This window comes from Gavia stellata, chromosome 6, assembly GCF_030936135.1.
Source record: "Gavia stellata isolate bGavSte3 chromosome 6, bGavSte3.hap2, whole genome shotgun sequence".
Classification (NCBI taxonomy): domain Eukaryota; kingdom Metazoa; phylum Chordata; class Aves; order Gaviiformes; family Gaviidae; genus Gavia; species Gavia stellata.
This window is the reverse complement of record NC_082599.1, coordinates 16,638,626-16,657,768: the sequence shown is the minus strand read 5'-3', so window position 1 is coordinate 16,657,768 and position 19,143 is coordinate 16,638,626. Positions and strand designations below refer to the sequence as shown.

Sequence of the window (19,143 nt, the reverse complement as noted above, 5' to 3'; positions counted from 1 at the left end):
GGACTGCTTTACAAATATAAACAAATATTGTCATTTATCCTACATGGGAGAAATTTTTATGATGTGCCCAGAACCACAGTAAGTTGTCAGTAGCAATTAGGTAATCAGAATAAAACATAAATCTGCTGATACAGCTGTAGTTTAATTAAGGGGTTTGTCTACATCTGAAAGCAGTACTGAAAATCTCTAGTAAAGTAAAGGATGAGACCAATAAAGCAGCATTATTTTCAGTTATAAACCATCCTAACTGGAAGGCCTACGTAGACAAGAACAGCTCTTAAAAGACAGTAAGAAAAACATTATATTGGTATGAAGTTCATTGCTGAAGTGTAACCAAGAGGATGGGGGAGGGCGAGAATTAAAAGAAAAAAAATTAAGCATCATATGTTCATTTAATATAATCTGATACCCAACTGGAAATAAAGCTTTCTGAATAGTAAAGAACATACATACGAAGAAAAAGCCAGTTCAGTTCCTGAAGTTTCATGCGTATTTAAAAAACAAAAGGAAATACTGCTGAGGTATGCTTTTCACTTCTAGAAATGAAATCTGTATTTCTAACGGTGAATTAGTGGAAAAGATTTAGAACACGTGATGAGAAGAAGGAAAAAGTACCTTTTCATTAGTATAGTCATTGGTATATAAGGTTTGACCATGTTCATCCAACTCTTCTGACCAACCCTTTGGAGGAGAACCATACTGACTATCTGACTGGCTGTAACAAGAACTGTGGTCGTTTTCTTCTGATGAAAGACGCTACAAGTAGTCAGAAACATACAAGGCAGTTTTGAGAATGAAAGCGCTTTAAAATCTGAAAGATCAATGATTATTTGACTAGAAAGAGAATAGTAATAAATTGCAGGGAGTTCACATTTTTGTATCTTACATCAGAGAATAAGAGATGCATTTTTTACAGTACAGAAATATTTGATATTTCCTAGGCAATTTAAAATATTTTCAGAACAACTGGTTTGTATTGATACAATTTTTTTAATTCTATATACCAGATTTCAGCTACTCAAATTTAAACTCCGATCTTTTTGCCGATCTAAATTTTATTCCCACCAATTTACATTACTGAATGATGAAGACAGCTTTAGTAATCTGCATCGCCCAAAATAACTTGGGAGACCTACTATCCTGGTTTTCTGGCAACAACCCAGCATTCATAACTAAATCCTTTTCTTCCCTTCCCAAATAGTATCTGGAAAGACAATAATCGTTAAGGACAACTTGAATCCCCAGTTGCATCTTCGTAAGTCAATTTACAGTACTTGTGCAATGCATCCTAAAATATTAGGAATTTCCACTCTCCTTCCAACTCTGATGCATGTGACAAGGAGCAATGCAAAAGCAATGTTTTCTACCAGGCACAGCTAGCTGAGGTGTGGGATTATTTTCTGAAGGTAGACGTGAATTATAACGTAAGGAACAAGTTTGACGTGTAAAGTAGAAAAAGATTTTGCACACACATGTCAAACAATTTCTGTTCCCCCACATATTTTGTTCATCTCCTTGCTAACATATTGTAGTTATTAGTCAGAGCATCCACTCTGTGCATTAAAAAAAAAAAATCTCACTGCATTCATCTCCCACAACAATATCCCTATGCCAGAGTATACTGAGGAATTCAGTGCAGATTTCCTTTCACACTATCTTGGATCCTCGGCTAGTAGGAGGCATACCACTTAAGAGCGAACACCTCCTGCTATTCAGAAATGATGATAGTTTAATATAGACTACAATAACAAATATAAGGCTTTTTAAGAAAACTATAAAGCAGGAGAAAGGCAGAATTTCAATTTTAAACTAGAAAAAACCTCTCCTGAAAAGCTTAAATCTTACCAAAAAATATCCAGGTATCAGAAACGCACCAGTTTTTAAAAGTCAAGGGTTTTTTAGAGCCTACGTGTTCAGCAACATTTCCAAATTATTATTACTTAGGTTTTTGGTGTTACCTTTCTGAGTACCTTACCACTTGTGACACAAACTCCCTACGCTGACACAAACCAGCTTACCAAGCACAGCAAAACCCATGGGAAATTTCTGGGTCATTAATAAAGTAACATGAAAAATATAAGTGTCCTCTACAGCCTACAGAATGCAAGCATCTAGACTATGGATTAAACAATGCCACCTCTCTTTGCACGTGGGGTAACATGAAATTCCAAAGTGCCAATTTCTAAGCACCTGGGGGGGCGGCGCTGCAGGGGGGAAGGTCTTCAGTCCCATTTTTACACTTGAAGAATTAAGACTAAGGAGTTGGTAAGAGTGCTATTGGCCCCATTTGAACTACTGTTTTATAAGATAGCTGTATTGTATACACATATTTAAGATTACATTATGTTTTAATGGTTAAATATTAAAGTGCATTGACATTTGTTCGAAGTAGTAGACTTTGGACATTTTTATTATTACTATTAACAGGAATTATGACCTAATAACATAATGCATTTGTACTTGCCTCTTCCAAGCAACTCCTGATACTGAGGAAGCACTGTGCACATGTAAAACTAAACATAAGTCTTAAAAATGAAAATTCTCTTAGAAAAACCACTCTCGTTCAGTAAAAATGACTGTTAATGCGTCTATCTGTAAGGCACCCATGTAATAACAGTCTTGATGTTTCAAGGCTTAACTAAGCTCACATACTATACAATGTTGGAATTTAGCCTTTCCAGACCTAAACTTCATGAGTTGTTACAAAGTTTAACAAGCCAAGGCAACCCTTGTCCCTCAGCTAGTAGGAACAACTGCTAAAGCCGCATCAATAGGCAGCTGGACAGGCTGGATCGATGGGCTGAGGCCAGTTGTATGAGGCTCAACAAGGCCAAGTGCCGGGTCCTGCACTTTGGTCACAACAACCCCATGCAACGCTGCAGGCTTGGGGACGAGTGGCTGGAAAGCTGCCCAGCAGAAAAGGACCTGGGGGTGTTGGTTGAGAGCCGGCTGAATATGAGCCAGCAGTGTGCCCAGGTGGCCAAGAAGGCCAATGGCATCCTGGCCTGTGTCAGAAATAGTGTGGCCAGCAGGAGTAGGGAGGTGATCGTGCCCCTGTACTCAGCTCTGGTGAGGCTGCACCTCGAATCCTGTGTTCAGTTTTGGGCCCCTCACTACAAGAAGGACATTGAGGTGCTGGAGCGTGTCCAGAGAAGGGCAGAGAAGCTGGTGAGGGGTCTGGAGCACAAGTCTTATGAGGAGCGGCTGAGGGAACTGGGGTTGTTCAGTCTGGAGAAGAGGAGGCTGAGGGGAGACCTCATCGCTCTCTACAACTACCTGAAAGGGGGTTGCAGAGAGGTGGGTGTTGGTCTCTTCTCCCAAGTGACAGGACAAGAGGAAATGGCTGCAAGATGTGCCAGGGGAGGTTTAGATTGGGTATTAGGAAAAACTTCTTCACTGAAAGGGTTGTCAGACTTTGGAACAGGCTGCCCAGGGAGGTGGTGGAGTCACCATACTGAAGGTATTTAAAAGACGTGTGGGTGAGGCGCTTAGGGACATGGTTTAGTGGTGGACTTGGCAGTGTTAGGTTTACGGTTGGACTTGGTGATCTTAAAGGTCTTTTCCAACCTAAACAAATCTATGATCCTTTGAACAGGAGTTAGAGAACACTGGCCAAACCACGTTCAGCAACTTTCAGTTTAACTTTCAACACTCTTTCAGTATTAAATGTCTATAGGTTTTTTAGGTATCAACCATGCTTTTTCTCAGTCCCATCCCCAATTATACCACAGCACATTTCAATAAAGCCATCTTAAGCAGACAGCTGTCCTACCTTACACCTTGTAAGAACTTTGCTATGGCACTAATGGGAATTACAGAAAACGTTTCCCATGTCATTGCTTCTACTGTCTTTCTTCGCTTTTTTCCATCTACATGGAAAACTCTTGAGGTCAGATACCCTGCATTTAATAAAAAATGCATTTAATAATCACTTAACCAGTCTAGTTTTAAAAAGTTACTACTACTTCTAAAAATCAAAATAATAAGAAAGAATACTGACTAATTAAAGAAGCTAACATCCCTTTATTATTTTGAAACAAAAAAACAGGGAATGAAATTGCATCTTGGCCACATGTTTTAAATGTAGCTTTCAATTTAAATGAAATCCTGTTGCTTTTCTACAGCTTGCTGGTCAATTTGGTGGTCTCTACTTCACATTATGGTCTCCTAGCTAGGTATTAGAGGTTTGCCTTTCTCTGATATGATGACATCTCATTCCTTTTACAGTTCACCTTAATTGAATCACTTTACTATCTGACAAATTTCTCCCAGTTACTGTTAAGCACTCCTTCCTCAAATACATTAACAAGTCACTACCTCTGATAAATTTTATCTGTAATTCCAAAATCTTACACACTTTCCTAGAGGCCCTGTCAACAGGACTTCACTGGTCCCTCCCACCCCATCCAAAAAACTGCCATAACCTACAACTGGTTTTTTTGTGCCATATCTGTTGCCAGCTTCTTTGATAAATTAGGTACAATTTTGCCCCTTCTTAATTCTCCAATACAATTCAATTTCCTAATCACAAAGTTCTAAGACCAACTATAAACTATTTCATGTTATAATAATTACACATATATTGGAATATATGATCATTCACAGTTCTAATTTTTACGTCACCTTGCCATTTTGCTACCTAATATGATACAAGCTTGTCTGAGGACAAATCAGTAGAGATACAACTAGCATTTAACCTTCCTTCACATACTGTTTTACTACTAAATCTGAAGGAAATACGCATAACTCAGACTAGTGTGTAAAAGCTCACTTAACTTCATTATAATAAATTAAAACTGGTTTTACTAATTATTAAGACATATTTGCTCTAAGTCTTCATAATCAGACAAAATTTGGGGTGTTCTAGATTTTACTGTAGCTTAGGCTTGGATCTCAAACTCTAAGTAGTTTGGTTTAAGTACTCAGAGGGCATAAATGAAGAGGTGAACATGAACAGTGGAGTGGGAAATACACTCCCAAATGCAGAACAGAAAAGAAAGGAAAAAAAGGCAGCTTCAAAAATCAACACATGGCTGCTGGAAAGTGGATTGACATGACCTTGCTATATGTATCTCCCCAGACTCAAACTTTGACAACCCAGTCAGAGAGGACACAAATTACTTAAGGAACTTTTGCTACTGCAAATACAAACTTGTGTCTAGTTAAAGATTAATCAAAACATATATCACCCATTGGTCTTACAAAGACTGAAAACTTGATAGATAACTGTCTGAAGGCCAGTCTGTGATACCTCAAGCATCACAAATAAACAAAAGAACTGAGCTGAAATAAGTTATGGGCAATAAAAAGTTTTAAAAATTAAGCTTTCTGAACATTCAACCATGTGGTGAAGTCATGGTACAGAGGTATGAGTAAGAATCAGAGGGATCATTTGCAGATTGGGAGGAAGAATGATGACAATGGAAAACCAGTTACACCTACTACAAGGCGAGTTACTACTCAAAAAAGCAATCACCTTATCCAGACTAAAAACAGTCTTATCCAGCAAAAGGACAGCCAGGAGTAATAGACCATTGTCAGAAATACGAAAGTTACAGCCACAAACATTTCACCAGTTTACCTGTTGCTGCCACTAGCCTGTGCAAGAAAATCTGGCTGTTTAAATGCTTGTGGATGTCATGGCTGCTACAAAGGCCATTGCCAAAGGCAATGAAAGGGTTCCTTTTTCCTTTCCCTCCTGTTTCTGGCACTACCAGCCCAGAAGCAGACTTCTACAACAGGGCTTACAGCAATCTAAGGTATTTGAGCCGTCCACAATTAAATTTTAAAACTAAACATTGTAGTAGGCTCTGGAGGAAATCCACCTAAACTATATATATTTTAAAAGGGTATATAAAAGTGAAATATGTAGATTTCTTGATAAATGTTTGCTTTTTCTTTCAATCAGGAAACTGATTAACCTAAGTACTGTTTGAACACAAGAGCACTATTTTAAGCGTGTTTAAATAGTAATATCCATCTCACAACTATTCCTTTGCTTTATCTGAACCAGTGCCGTTCAGATAAACACACACTACTGTCTGGCTCTCCCTAGCGACTGGCTGCACAAAAATATATCTGCACCTCAAATATTAGCCCAAATCATCTTTTAATATAAATAACTTCATGGTAAGCTTCAACTCTCTTAAGCAAGGTCTGTGGCAAAGCTTTGCCAAAGGTTTTGCAAAAGCAAACGGTTTGCATAATGAAATAATCCATTGATATATCTACAGAATATGTTTATGGCCTGAATCGAATCTAGTCAAAAGCTCCTACAGCTAATTGCCAAAAGCTGGGGTGGATTTCCTCCCCCCATCACCATTTGCTACCCTTGGACCGAGACACTTGGCTAGGCGGAGCTTCTAGCACCATAATTTTTCATGTTCTCATCTTCTGTTCTCTAGGATATCATTCACAGAATGAAGAAAAGTATTTTCTCAAAGTTAACACAATTTGATAACAAAATATTGCTCCTTTAACTGCCCCTTCTCCTAGTTTGTTCTACAGCTATCCAAGGCAGAAATCATTGACAAGTGTTTAAATTCAAATCTTCTAAGCTAACAGTTAAATAAAATGCTGCAACAAGTTAGCCAGCTAAACTTGCTTTTTATATTCACTATGATTATTCCACCTCTTAAGAATCCATGAATTAAATAAAATTTGAGTTTGAACAGTTACATATGCACCTTTTTAAAAAAATAAACATTTCTAAAGTATGATAGAATATATAGAATTATTAATAGTACATATAAATCTAAGTACAAAAATCAAAATCAATATATTTTAATTTGATAGAAGCTTCAATTATGTCAGTATTTTTTGATGTGGGTAGAAAGTGCTGTAGAACTCCATTAAGTCTGGTTTTGACTCCAGAACTCTGGAGTTCTCTACATCCATCTTAATTTCTAAGTCCATCTTAATTCCTCTTTACAAAAATATTTTCCTCTATAAGAAAAACATCTCAAATTTAAATTTACTGCCCAGCATTAACCAAGCAGTAGCAAACACCTGTATATCCCCTGCCTTTGTTTTACTGTGTCTTTAACTGATATTGATAAAAATAATTCCCCTTGCCTTTTTCAACACATCCCCACAAATCCTGCTTCTAGAAGCACTGTCACACTCCCGCTCCTTTCCCCTCCTTCTCCCCCAGAAATGGGCCAAATACACTGGGAAAGGGAATGCACTCCATGTCAGAGAAGTTCTTATTCTATTGTCATTTATAGTCCTATGAGTTTCAAAATATCTTAATTTTCCTTTACCTTTAAAAAAGGCTGCAATACCTGTTGAGAGACTGTAAGGCATTTTTACAACTTGTAAAGTTCACATACACGGTTCACATACACATTCTTGTACACAAAAGCAACTGAAGAGCTAAATTGTTTACTACTTCATACCAAGAGACATGACCAAAAAGACAAATGAAGACACTCCTTGACACCTCGAAACTCAGCAATACCAAATTCCATAGCAAAACAGCATTCATATGCATTACAATCTCATTGCTTGGGATCTCACAAGGAACTACCTCATGATCTGCATGGCTCTGGGAATCCCCTTTATTAATGCTTGCATCTCGGGCCCACCGTGGAGGTTTCCAGGTTCGTTCCTGTGATCCTCTGTTGTAGTAATAACAGCGTCCTGTCGTATCTTTATGGGTTTCCCATTCCCCATTTATTTGGACCGGAGCACTTGTAGGTAGTGGTGGAAGTGCAGACTGAGATATTTTCAGTTCTTGTAAATTAGCATAAACTGGTGAATCAGGCCTCCCTTGGCTTGGTGGAGTAGTTGGCTATTGAGAGAAGAAATGTATTGTTAAAGAGCAAACAAATTTTAGAATGCTCCCTTATAAATCAGAATATATTACAGTAGTAAAACACACCAACAAACTCCCTTTTTTTGTTAAGTATAAAAGCACAAAGGACAGCCACAAGATGCTGGGGCATGAAAACATTAGATTGTTAACTATAAGGTAAATATTACAAGCTACATTTATTTAATACTGAAACTATTTTTCAGCTTTTCTCCAGATGACAGCTGATAATTATGTCTTACAGTGGATTTGAAATACACTGGAATCATCATCAAAATAATTACATGCTTGTCTTGTTGGAAAACTTCAGCTTCACAGTTCAAGTATTGTTCAGGAACTGTAAGTAATGTGATCTTGTTCAAGACAAGATGTAGCTTTTCTGAGATGCCACTTGTTAGGCAAAGATGGTTCCCCAACCTTTCCCCCTCACTGCTAATACAGGTGATGGTGAATGTAAAGCAGCACTTCTATCTTCTCAGCAAGATCTAAACAGACAGGTCTGCTGCAAAGACGAGCACCATGTTGTGACTAAGAAACTCTGGGAAACACCTGGATGGTTTACCTGTGTGCCTTTCCAAACAAATGCTTATTCAAAAATATTTTAGGCAATATCACCAAGTGTTCCAATTACCAGTCCCTTCTAGAAATTAAGTGGATATTCTTATCCACCTAATTTTATTCATATACATGCACACAAGTAGAACAACAAATACCTACAAGAAAACAAAACACTAATGACAATTTCTCATTAAAACATAGTTTGCTAACATGAAGGCCAGCAGAAAGCATGGTTAAGAGTCCATGGCACTCACTGAAACCATGAATACTTTCAAATAAGCTACTCAAGTGTTTAGGAGAGAAATACACTTTCAGATGTTCAAATTTTAAAGTGTAATACAAGTATATAAAATACACCATGCAGAATATAAGAGCATGTGTTTTCATGACAGCTGTGATTATGTGAAAGCAGCTTGTTATTAAACCAAATGGAATAGTTTTCTGGTAATGCACTGCCATCTCTATATTTTAGGGCACATTATTTAGGCACTCTAAAGGAAGGAAGTATGTAATTTATACCATCCCTTCCCCCTGCTTGGTTTTAATTCAGAAGCTCTGCTGCAGGCAAGTCCCTGTGCCTCTTGTTGCATCTTTCACAGGAAAAAATAACATGCTGCATTACATAAAAGACCTTTTATAATGTCCTTTTAAACATTAAAATCATAAGCTGCTAATCTAGGCCACATCTAATCATAAATTGTCAGGGTTTGCTCAGGCAAGACAGCATATCATACCACACAATCAGATATAAACTGATTGCACCATAGCTAGAACCAAATATGGGCAATATCCACAACCAAAAGGGAAAACAGCTGGAGAGGAACTTAATGAGATTAAAACGAGCATGGACTTGTTTTGTGCGCCTTTAAAAGAGAAAACATGGCTTACTAGATATAGCAAGTACAGATGTTTAAGGCAAACCACAAGGGGGGAGAAAAAAAAAAATTGCAGCACTGGAAAAATCAGACAGCCAAAACCAATTAGTATCCTCCTCTACCTAATTCAAAAGAAAAAAATCTGTTACAAAACTTGATGAACAGCAAAAGACTATTTTTCTACTATCCAAGTCTGTCATCCCCAGGTCGTCCTGGCCCCGTCCCCCCGCCTTTTTTTTTTTTTTTTTTTTTTGAGGCGGGTAGAATGGCTGCCTTTGGTAGAGTTGCTCTTGAGAACACTAACAGCATAAAGAATGCCACTACAAACAAAGCATCGCCCCACTGTCTTCAGAGATGAACCTCAACTCCCCAGGATGCTGGGAGAGTAAGCATAAGGTTTCCTCATTCAAGAGCACAGTTTCTTCATTCGTTTCCCAACTGGCCTGCAGAGCTGCATTTCCCACTTAAATCATCTTACCATTAAACCTCCAGACTTGTCATTTGAAGCAACAAAATACACCTGCACCGGGGAATGCACAAACCTTCAGGTTCTTCCTCTATTTCAAGGAAGTGGCAAAAGCAGCACCATCCAGCACCCTGGCTGCTGCGGCGGGAGGTCGGTGGCTTGCACAACACTCGCATCCTCCTAAAATTGCTCTTCCACACAAGACAATGAGAAGGCTTTGCTGTCTGGCCTGCATTTGCCAGTTGCTTTTTTGTTTTAATTAAGACAACGAAGTGCCATTATTAAAAGAACAGTTCTGTGTATTAAAAAAGTGTTTTCCAAATAGAAAGCCTGTGACACAGAATGCTTGATGTAGTTTTTAGAACATTTTCTCAAACAACACACAGGGATATGGCTCAGAGGTTTCACACTTAGGTGTTCAATGATTTCAGCATTCTCCAGATGAAACTGCAGGGCATGTATGTGCTAAGCCGATACGCGAAGCTCACAGCCAACGTACTGCCACATAACTCAGGCAGCGTACTAGTTACGTTTAAAACAGTAAAATGATACGAAAACGTGATGAGGGGTTTTCTTCTGAATGCTTAGTACTTCCAAACTCAATATACCGATTTCTGGTTTTCAAGGGAAAGCCAAAACTTTTGTCCTGAACAACAAACAAGACAGCTAACTGTCCTGCCAACCAAGCCTCCAGCTACTTTCACTCCCTGTTGCTCTCTCTTCTGTCAGATTTTTCGGGGAGAATTGCAAGATTTTAGAAAGGTACCTGTAAGTTACTACTTTCAGCGAAGCATAAAAAAATGCAAAGCCACCCATCTAACTACAACACACAGCTTAGCTCATAAGTACAATCTCTGAGGGATACAACTTTCTTATCAGGAACTATTTTAAATAACCACGCAGCACACAATACTACTTCCTCATACTTCGAGCCATGCAACGAGGTATGTCGTGTCTACAATAATGCTCAGTTCAACAGCACCCAACCTTATCAAGGCTAATTTTGTGAAGAATTTCTCATTTATTGTTGAGAAAACCAGCTTTTAGAAAGCTCAAAGTTTCCTGAAATTAACTTTAGTATTCTTTCTACACCAGTGTTGCAGGAAGGTCACTCCTCTCCCCCCAACCTGGGAAGGAGACTCCTGCAGAGAGGCAGGTCCCACTAGATGTCCCTGCAGAGCTCCTGGGCCCTGCACCACCTCGCTGTTTCTTTTAAGGTGACTGCTTTAAGTTCAAGACTGTGTTCTGCAAAAACCTTTAATAGTTTCAAGCCAAAGAGCACATTAATTTAATTGTACTCTTTCCATTTACCAAACCCGTTACTCATTACCAATGTATAAATCCCAATAGGTAAAGCATTACCTAGGTCAAAATAGTTTCTGACCATTTCCATGGCTGTTTTCCCAAAACCAAACATACGCAGTAAGGGAAACTTAAATATATGCTAAACACTAAAAAGCTCTGTATGCACATGCGGACTTCCAGCTAGAACTTCACTCCCTGAGCTTTGTTAGTGCACTAACAAGCTCCAAATGCTCATAAACATGGAATTAAATCTACCAAAATAGACTCCTTGTCTTCTCACTATCAGAATCACAAGAACGTGTCCTTCAACATGCCCATGCACGCACACACGAAATGCCTTATACTCAAAACATTTCAACATTCATTTACTATCTGATACGGATTTCAGACTTTTTCATGTTGTTTTCTCCTGCTAAGAACAGTGAAGGACTCTTGCTAGAAAAGCGATAAAGAAAAATTAGAAAGCAGAAATACTCCCGCGATGCTACAACTTGAACAAAAATTGTACAGCCCATTAAGCACTATGACAACCGAATGTAAGGACCTCTCCCTGAGCTCAGTAACACTGGGTATTTCAATACTTTAGAAATCTGCCGTATTTAAGTTCAGTCTCACAGAAAAGTCTGCCAGCACTAAATCCTTGCAAATTGATATGGAAGAGAGTTTCATGCAGGCAGGACAAAGTTTCCAGGATCAACACAAAACATTCTTCAAATAGGGACTGTACACACAGCTTTTTCAGAACATAGTTTTTATACTGACACAGTAGGAAGCAGATACGTGCCTTTAAATAAAACAACCTGTTAATCATTCATGAATGAACAGTCAACATTTTCAACAAAGGCCACAGATATGCTATCAGGCCTCTGAACAGTTGAACTCAATGCAATGAAAAGCAAACTTACTACTATACTTCAGAAGGTACTTTTCATTACTAAAATGCATATCAGCTTCTCAGAGGGTACCTTAAATTTTAATGTTACCTTATACAAATGGCTTTTTTCAGATGGCAGTATTTGTTTAAGTGTTCAAAATTAAAGCCAACTTTTTTAAAAGAAGTTTCAGTGCACTCCAACAGGGTAATCAGTTCTGGGAGAAACAGGGACTACAGATCTCTTCCCTGCCCACCACCTAAATATGCTTTTTGTTTATTTTCATGCAATGAGACTATACTGCATCGAGGATGCCAGCAACTAGAAGACAGAAAACAAAGTTTCCTTGAAACAGGCAATTATGTTTTTCCTTTTACAGCACTTAAATCCAAGACAAAAGCTTCTAAAACATAACTGCTTAAAGGACTGCAATGCTAGCCTGGAAAACATGACCTACCACACGTTATTTTCCCTCCTTTACAAATAAATTGCTTAGTTGTGTGCCTCTGTTTGCAGCTTTTCTTAGTGTTACGAACATGAAACTAAAAGCTTCCATTTCAGTAGCAGCATTCAGATTGCTGAAACTGGCTGCTAAAAATAAAAAAAAAAATTGAAACAAAGCAAATCTCATCTTAGTACTCTTTATGAAGTTACAAGCAACAGATTGTCCATACTTATGCAAAAGAACAGCATTACACTGAAGGAAAGCGAGGGAATACTGGCTCTTTGCAGCAGCAAGCCGAAGAAAGGAGAACAGGCACATCCCACAGCATCCAGAGACAGAGAATGAAGCATCCCAGTTCCCTCAACAACCGAGCTTCTTGCCAAGGAATTGCCACTGTCCTTTTAGGAAGGCCTGGGACTTCAATACCAGCTTTATTCGACAGGAATGATATAAAATAAAACTCAAAAAAACTCTACAGTTTCATTTTCACCAAGTGACAGCTTCAACTGGAATAATTAGCTCATCTCCTCCTTCCTCTTTCTGCTTCTATTTTTACAAACATGTTCTGGACCCTACTTTCTTTCTAACATACTCAGGCACATTTAAAACTTACTGTAATACCCAAAAATCCACAAGGGAGATTTTTCAGCAAGTCCTCTACTACCTCAGAGGTGAAGACAGCAAACTAATTTAACAAGCCAAATTGAAATGGGAACCCAAACAATTTTTTACGCACTAACCTTCTCCAACCTTAACTGGGTAATTCAGTCTGTAAGTCTAAGGAACACATAAAAATATGACAGTAAATATAAGCCTGTTAATAGTTGACCAGAAATTTCAGACAAGCTATAGTAGTGCAAATATTATTTAAATGCATTGAAGTTGTCATGTTCAGTTCATTTGCCATTATAAAGTGATAAGAAAAAAATAAACGACATTGCAAAGCAATGCAGAATTAAAATCATCCCGTACAAACCATTCAGATATATTTGCCTAGGAAAGGCCATTCAACAGTTAAATGTTTAAAATGTCCCCTTTAAAAATTAAGCAGATACACTCAAAGTAATTTTTTTAAAATGGATAGCCAATAACTTTCCATTAGATTGAAAACAGTAAAATTAAGCATCTTATTTACTTTCGCTAATTCCATCTATTGGTCAATTTTGCATTTTACTTACACTGAATTACAGGCTAAGCTATTACTTTCTTCTATTTCTGGAGATTTTTACATACAATTCATTTTAATATAAATACATCTATTAATATTTTGTTTTATGAAACAAAGAGGCTTAGTACATAGGACATCGTGTTCTGCCAGAATACGCTTGTGTTATTTCAGCCATTTAAGTTCCCTTCTGCTTTAGCTCTCCCGTAACAAAAAAAAGAGAATTCCCAGAGTTGCCAAAAATATAAATCTTTATCTGGCGACATTGTAATGCCTTATCAATTATAAAAAAAAATCTAGATGCATAGCAAAAGGTGTCTGTAACTAAATACATTCCCTTTTCTTGGTAGCCCAAAAGAAGTGACTTAAATTACTTTCATACTCATCAAGACAATGATTCATTAAATTGCGCTGCAAAGATCCTGCCACGCGGAAAGCCAAGAGGTGGCTGCTTCTGTCACATTCACAAGCACTTAGGATCAGAAGTGGGAAGCAGCTGCAGCTGGAGGGCTTTCTGGTACACAGTGGCCTGCTACGGAGGGGAGCAGTTGGCTGTGTCTCCGAGTACCAGAGACAACGCTCCCAGATCATCCATCATAAGTGACCGATCAAAAAAAATTGATGTAAAACCTTTTTTTCCCCACACGCTCTACAGATTTCCCATTCACATTTCTCTAGTGCTCATGACCATGTCAGTGAGCAAAACTATTACATAGGAACTTAGGAAGTTTACAGCAAAAAAAGAAATTATATAACTGATCGAAGGATTGCAACAGTGATGCAAATACTTTAAAAAACGGAAATAAGATCTTACAATGGGATCCTTTGTAAAACATGCACAAAGATGACAGTGTTTACCGTACTTGTACTTCGCCACTTGCACAATCTAGCTTCTCCGTTCCATAAAAAAGCTTTTGTCTAAGGTTATAGACAAAGCTGCTTTTCCTATAGTAGAAAATTTAAATACCATATGAAACACTTTACTTCACACATGCTTACACAGCAAGCTTACCCAATTAGGAAAGAGTGGCCAAAATTAACAATGTTGGAAAGTCAGCCAGTGAATTTCCTTCACTCCTTTTTTACCCTGTCCACTTCACTATATAAAAACACTGATACTTTCAACAGTCATGATGTAGTATCTGTAACCTATTTCAGAAATTTAGCCAGCATCTTGAACAACCTGGACATGCCATGCAATAGTAGATTTACAGATTTACTTTTCCTCCAGCTTCATGGAAGTGATATCAAGCTGGTTCTGTAATAAGGATGTTTCAACAATACTAGTAGAAACACCAAGTTTATTCTGTGTTTTAGTTTAACTGCTGTCAATTCTTGACCTCTGGTGAACCCACAGTACATGTCTGAATGCAGATTTGTGAAGAATAAAGCTGTTGGGAGTCATTTGTGATGTCTCTCAAGGATTATTTTCTATAAAAACTAAGATAGTACACTAAGAAAACACCAGAAAAACCTAACTTGCTTTCTCCGGTGGAAAACTGTCCTGTAATATGCCAACAGCTACTGCTTTCAGAAGAGCTGTATCAAAAGAGCACAAGTTCTTCAGTTGTTACAGAAGTGTTACAGCAGAATAACCAATACAGCAGAATAATCTCTTAGAGTTTCAGGAGTACTGGAGAGCCCTCACTTAGCAAGCCATTTACTGTTTTAACTGATTTAATGTATAGCCGTACATCTCATCTGCCTCAGAGAGGTCAAAGTTTTTTTTAATATATTATTAGCATCTTCATGGAACACTTCTACATTGTCACCATTACAGTATCATAGCACATCTAAAAAGTTAGCTCCTATGAAATATAATTGGGGGGGTAGAATGATGTTATTTGAACTCGTAATAGCTTAACGGTCAAGAAAAAGTTTCCATTAGTTTAAGTCACTTCAAACTGAATAGCAATTTTTTCTACACTTCACATTTTCAAAAGTACAGATCCTGTAGCATTTAAGTGTACTTTTGAGGGTCCAGTGCTTACACAAAGCAGTGTAAAGCTGGGCACCCGTAGAAAGTGCAGATGGGAAAGTAAACATCTCCTCTGATAAGATTCCCAAGTTACTCAAAAGCTACTGAAGTTTTATTACTGGGCAAGCTTAAAAGCCTAAAAGATAGCTTGAGTATCATTTGATCGAACAAAATGAAATCTACCTACTACCATGCAAGTTACCAAAAACACATTAACTCAGTAGAACAAAAACTGTAATATTCTACTATCTGAAACAGAAGGAAAAAGCCAGAGCCATTAAGAATTTTAAAATTATGTATGTGTATATTAATGGCTCACTTTACAAATACCAGAGTTTTTTTTTAAAAATGGAGAAAAGAACAATTTCGAAGAGAGTTCTAAAACACAGCAGTCATCAAATCTGTGTTCTGTCAGAAAGGGTATTTAATTCCAAACACTTGACAAGAAAATGCAGAACTCCCACACACAATTTACAGCTGTTGTCCTTTCACTGTGCTGTAAAAGCAGATTTCACTTGTGTGAAACACTGCTTCACTAGATGTTGCTTGTGGCAGCAAATTCTGCAAGCATTTGTTATGCTAGTATTTCTTTGTTAGGTGTTAGAATAATTTCAAAATAGCTTCTTGAACTTATAAACTGCAACGCTTAGAAGTTTTTAATAACATATGCAGCTGCAGAACATCACCAGTATTCAAACAGTATGAGCAATGCTAATGTATCAGCACGCTTACTGGTATATTGGAAATACATTATGGGAATAAATTAAGGCAGCAAACCCCAGTGAATAACACAGCTAACAGGCCTAGGAAGCAACCATGGTATAGTATGAAGGCAGATACTAGAATAATTTCTTGGCTTGCCTTACTAATATATTAACAATTCAGTCGTGCAACCAGTAGGCTCTATCCTTTCCTGAACAGCCAGGCAGCTGTACTTCACACAGTTTAATAAGCAGCTGCTACCCTCCACATCTGCTTCTCAGAGGTTTTTCTGAGTTTATTACTTGCAACTACTCTTCCCAAGGTACTGCGCTGCTCATGTGTCCCAAATCTCCACTCCTTGATTAGAATGTCCCACTTGGGAATAAACAGGCAATCCCTTCAGAAAACAGCCAGTGTGGCTATTTACATTAATTTCCATAAACATTATATTAAAAACCTGAGAAACAAGTTCCAGTACTGCCCAATTTATAAACTGAGCACAACATCTGAAAAGTATGTCCTAGAGATTCTGACTGGCTATACAATTTTGAAATATATGATTTGAAGAACCACATTTTACACACTGTCATGGTAGCTCTATACCTCTACAAACCAAAAATCAAATTGCACACCCAAAGTCTAGAAAAATTATGACACAACCTGGTCATCAAGTACTTAATTCATACTCTAACATAAAACAGAGGTAGGTTAGGGAAATAGGACTCTCAGGATTGTTCTTAAGTCTGTACATGTAAAGTCCTGATTGTTTCCATGTTTCTAATTTCAGGCAATTTTTTCAACAGCTATCCTTTTTAGCACATCAGAATATCTACTATTAAAAAAACCCCACCTCTTTTTTGCTCTTTTTCCTTTTGGAAAAACTGTTTTGTTCATCTTAGCAGAGAGGGAAGCCAAGAGAAAAGTAATTTGCCATTTTAAATGAGTTAGTTACCCTAACTCCCCATGCACACAAGCAAAGAATTTCCTTTGTGCAGAAAGGCAGAAGCCACACTGACACTTCTGCTTATACCAAAAATTCAGCAAATGCTTTTGCTAATTCAGTTCATATCACCAAATTAATAAAGCACAGAGTTCAAATGACTCAGCCAACAACTCAATGTTTAGAAAACAAGAAAAACACACAAATTTATTTCAGAAAATAAGAGACTAGTGATACAGTTTTAAGGCATAGCTAAGCTGGTCTATTGGCAACCTGCTACCAAGAGGAGCAACCCCATCTCCCTTCCCCTCCGTCCCCGTGATGCTGATGTGACCCTACAGCAAGCTAATGGAAGAAACTACAATGGCAGTAAATTAACCCCATTGAGACTTTAAAAACAAAAAACAAACACAAAAAACATATTTAGACCCTTTAGGTGTTTGCAGGTCACTGCAAGGTCAGTCAGAGATGCCTTTGAAGTGTCTGACTGACTTAGGAGGCAGGAGAGCAGAACCTTCTCTGTTAGCTCTTAAGGAGGTTTAGCTGCATCATTAAACCCCAAAGGTGGCTGGGAGGAGGAAGTATCTTCGAACATCTAAAACCGAACCAGTTATAGAGACAGTAATGAGTTGTTTATTTCTGCCAGGGACAGGGGGGAAAAAAGCATGGCTAAATTAACAAAAGTTACTTATACATGGAGAAAAGCAGGGTACAGGGAATGAAACCTTGCAACAGCCTTATCAGGAAAACAGGGAGCTTTCTTTGAAGGTTTAAGTGCAGTTTAGTCAACAAGTTTCATTAGCACTTTTGCGATTCTTGCTTCTGTGCCTGTGCAGTGAGAAGGAACCACGTTGGGGTTCTCTGTTTTTGTTACTCTCACAAGGTTCTATATAGCCTCACACATTGTAACCCCTCATCCTGAAAGGCAGCACATTCACATCTGAAGTTAAAAACAAATGGAGCAAGCTATTAAAAATGTACAGTAAGAAGCTGTCTTATTGTACAAGTAAGCCCAACATTTCAGTTGTGCACAAGTCCTTGTTTTTTCATAAGAAAAATCAACAGCCTATAAGAACAAGCAAGATAGTGCTCCAATCTCTATGGTACTAAAGGACATACCTGAAGTAGAAGAGGCCTCATGCCATCAAAGAAAGAAAGAAGTACCCCAAGTAGCTCAGACAAAGAATAACAAAGATTTTTAACCTGAATAAGGACAGCTCATCCTGTCACCTCAGCATACAGAACACAATAGTAGTATGTATGATAAGAGTGAAGAGATAAATACAATTTTGCTCACTAGCTTAAGTCCTCCAGCTGGAGTGAAAAAACTGATCTCTGAAGAAAGCGTTTTTGTTAGTATTTCGAGAAAAACTATTTTAACATAAAATATAACACATGCAATACTTTATATATGCAATATAAAATAAAACATTTTCCTCACAGCCACCCAAGCCCTTCTAACCCCAGGAAAAAGGGTATCCTACTGATGGCTGATACACCTGCAAGATAAAACCTGAGGATAAGCTTTACTCATTATGACTATCTCAGGCAACAGGTAAACCAAGGTAACTGCAAAATAAGCACATCTAGGAAACTCAGCTGTTGCACAGACTAGGGTGTTAGCCGCCCTCTTACCAGTGAGGCATTCAGCGATTCTGGCAATGCTGAAGGTCTTCCACCAGTCTGCAGGAACAAGCACAAGAAAATGCCTATCCCTCTGCAACTAGTATATTACCCTACAGAATTAGACAGAAAAGGGATACTTTTGCCACAGTTGTCATCAAATGAGATGGAACGGAAAGTGTAGTGAGGCAAAGGACTAGTATACAGTCTTAGCTATGCTGGACTGCTATGTCTGTCAATTTTTATTTTATTTTTCTTTAAGAAAAATAGGAACGGTATATTGTTCAGAGTGCTTATAGTCACTTCTGGCAAAGTTAAAGAAAACATATTACTAATATTAATTTTCAGTAGAAAAACCTGCGTCAGGTATGGTGGGAGTATCTTAGTCAATTTAAGCAAGA

General features: G+C 37.9%; 1 protein-coding gene across 1 annotated transcript in view; it reads right to left on the bottom strand.

Annotated features, from left to right (window-relative positions):
• ARHGAP12 (Rho GTPase activating protein 12) overlaps positions 1–19,143 on the bottom strand; it is a 73,681-nt gene that overhangs the window by 36,933 nt on the left and 17,605 nt on the right. Inside the window, exons 2-3 of the mRNA XM_059819137.1 lie at positions 7,529–7,792; positions 616–756 (exon numbers count right to left, since the gene is read on the bottom strand). Of these exons, the coding sequence (XP_059675120.1) occupies positions 616–756; positions 7,529–7,792 (405 nt within the window). The remainder of the gene's footprint in view (positions 1–615; positions 757–7,528; positions 7,793–19,143) is intronic.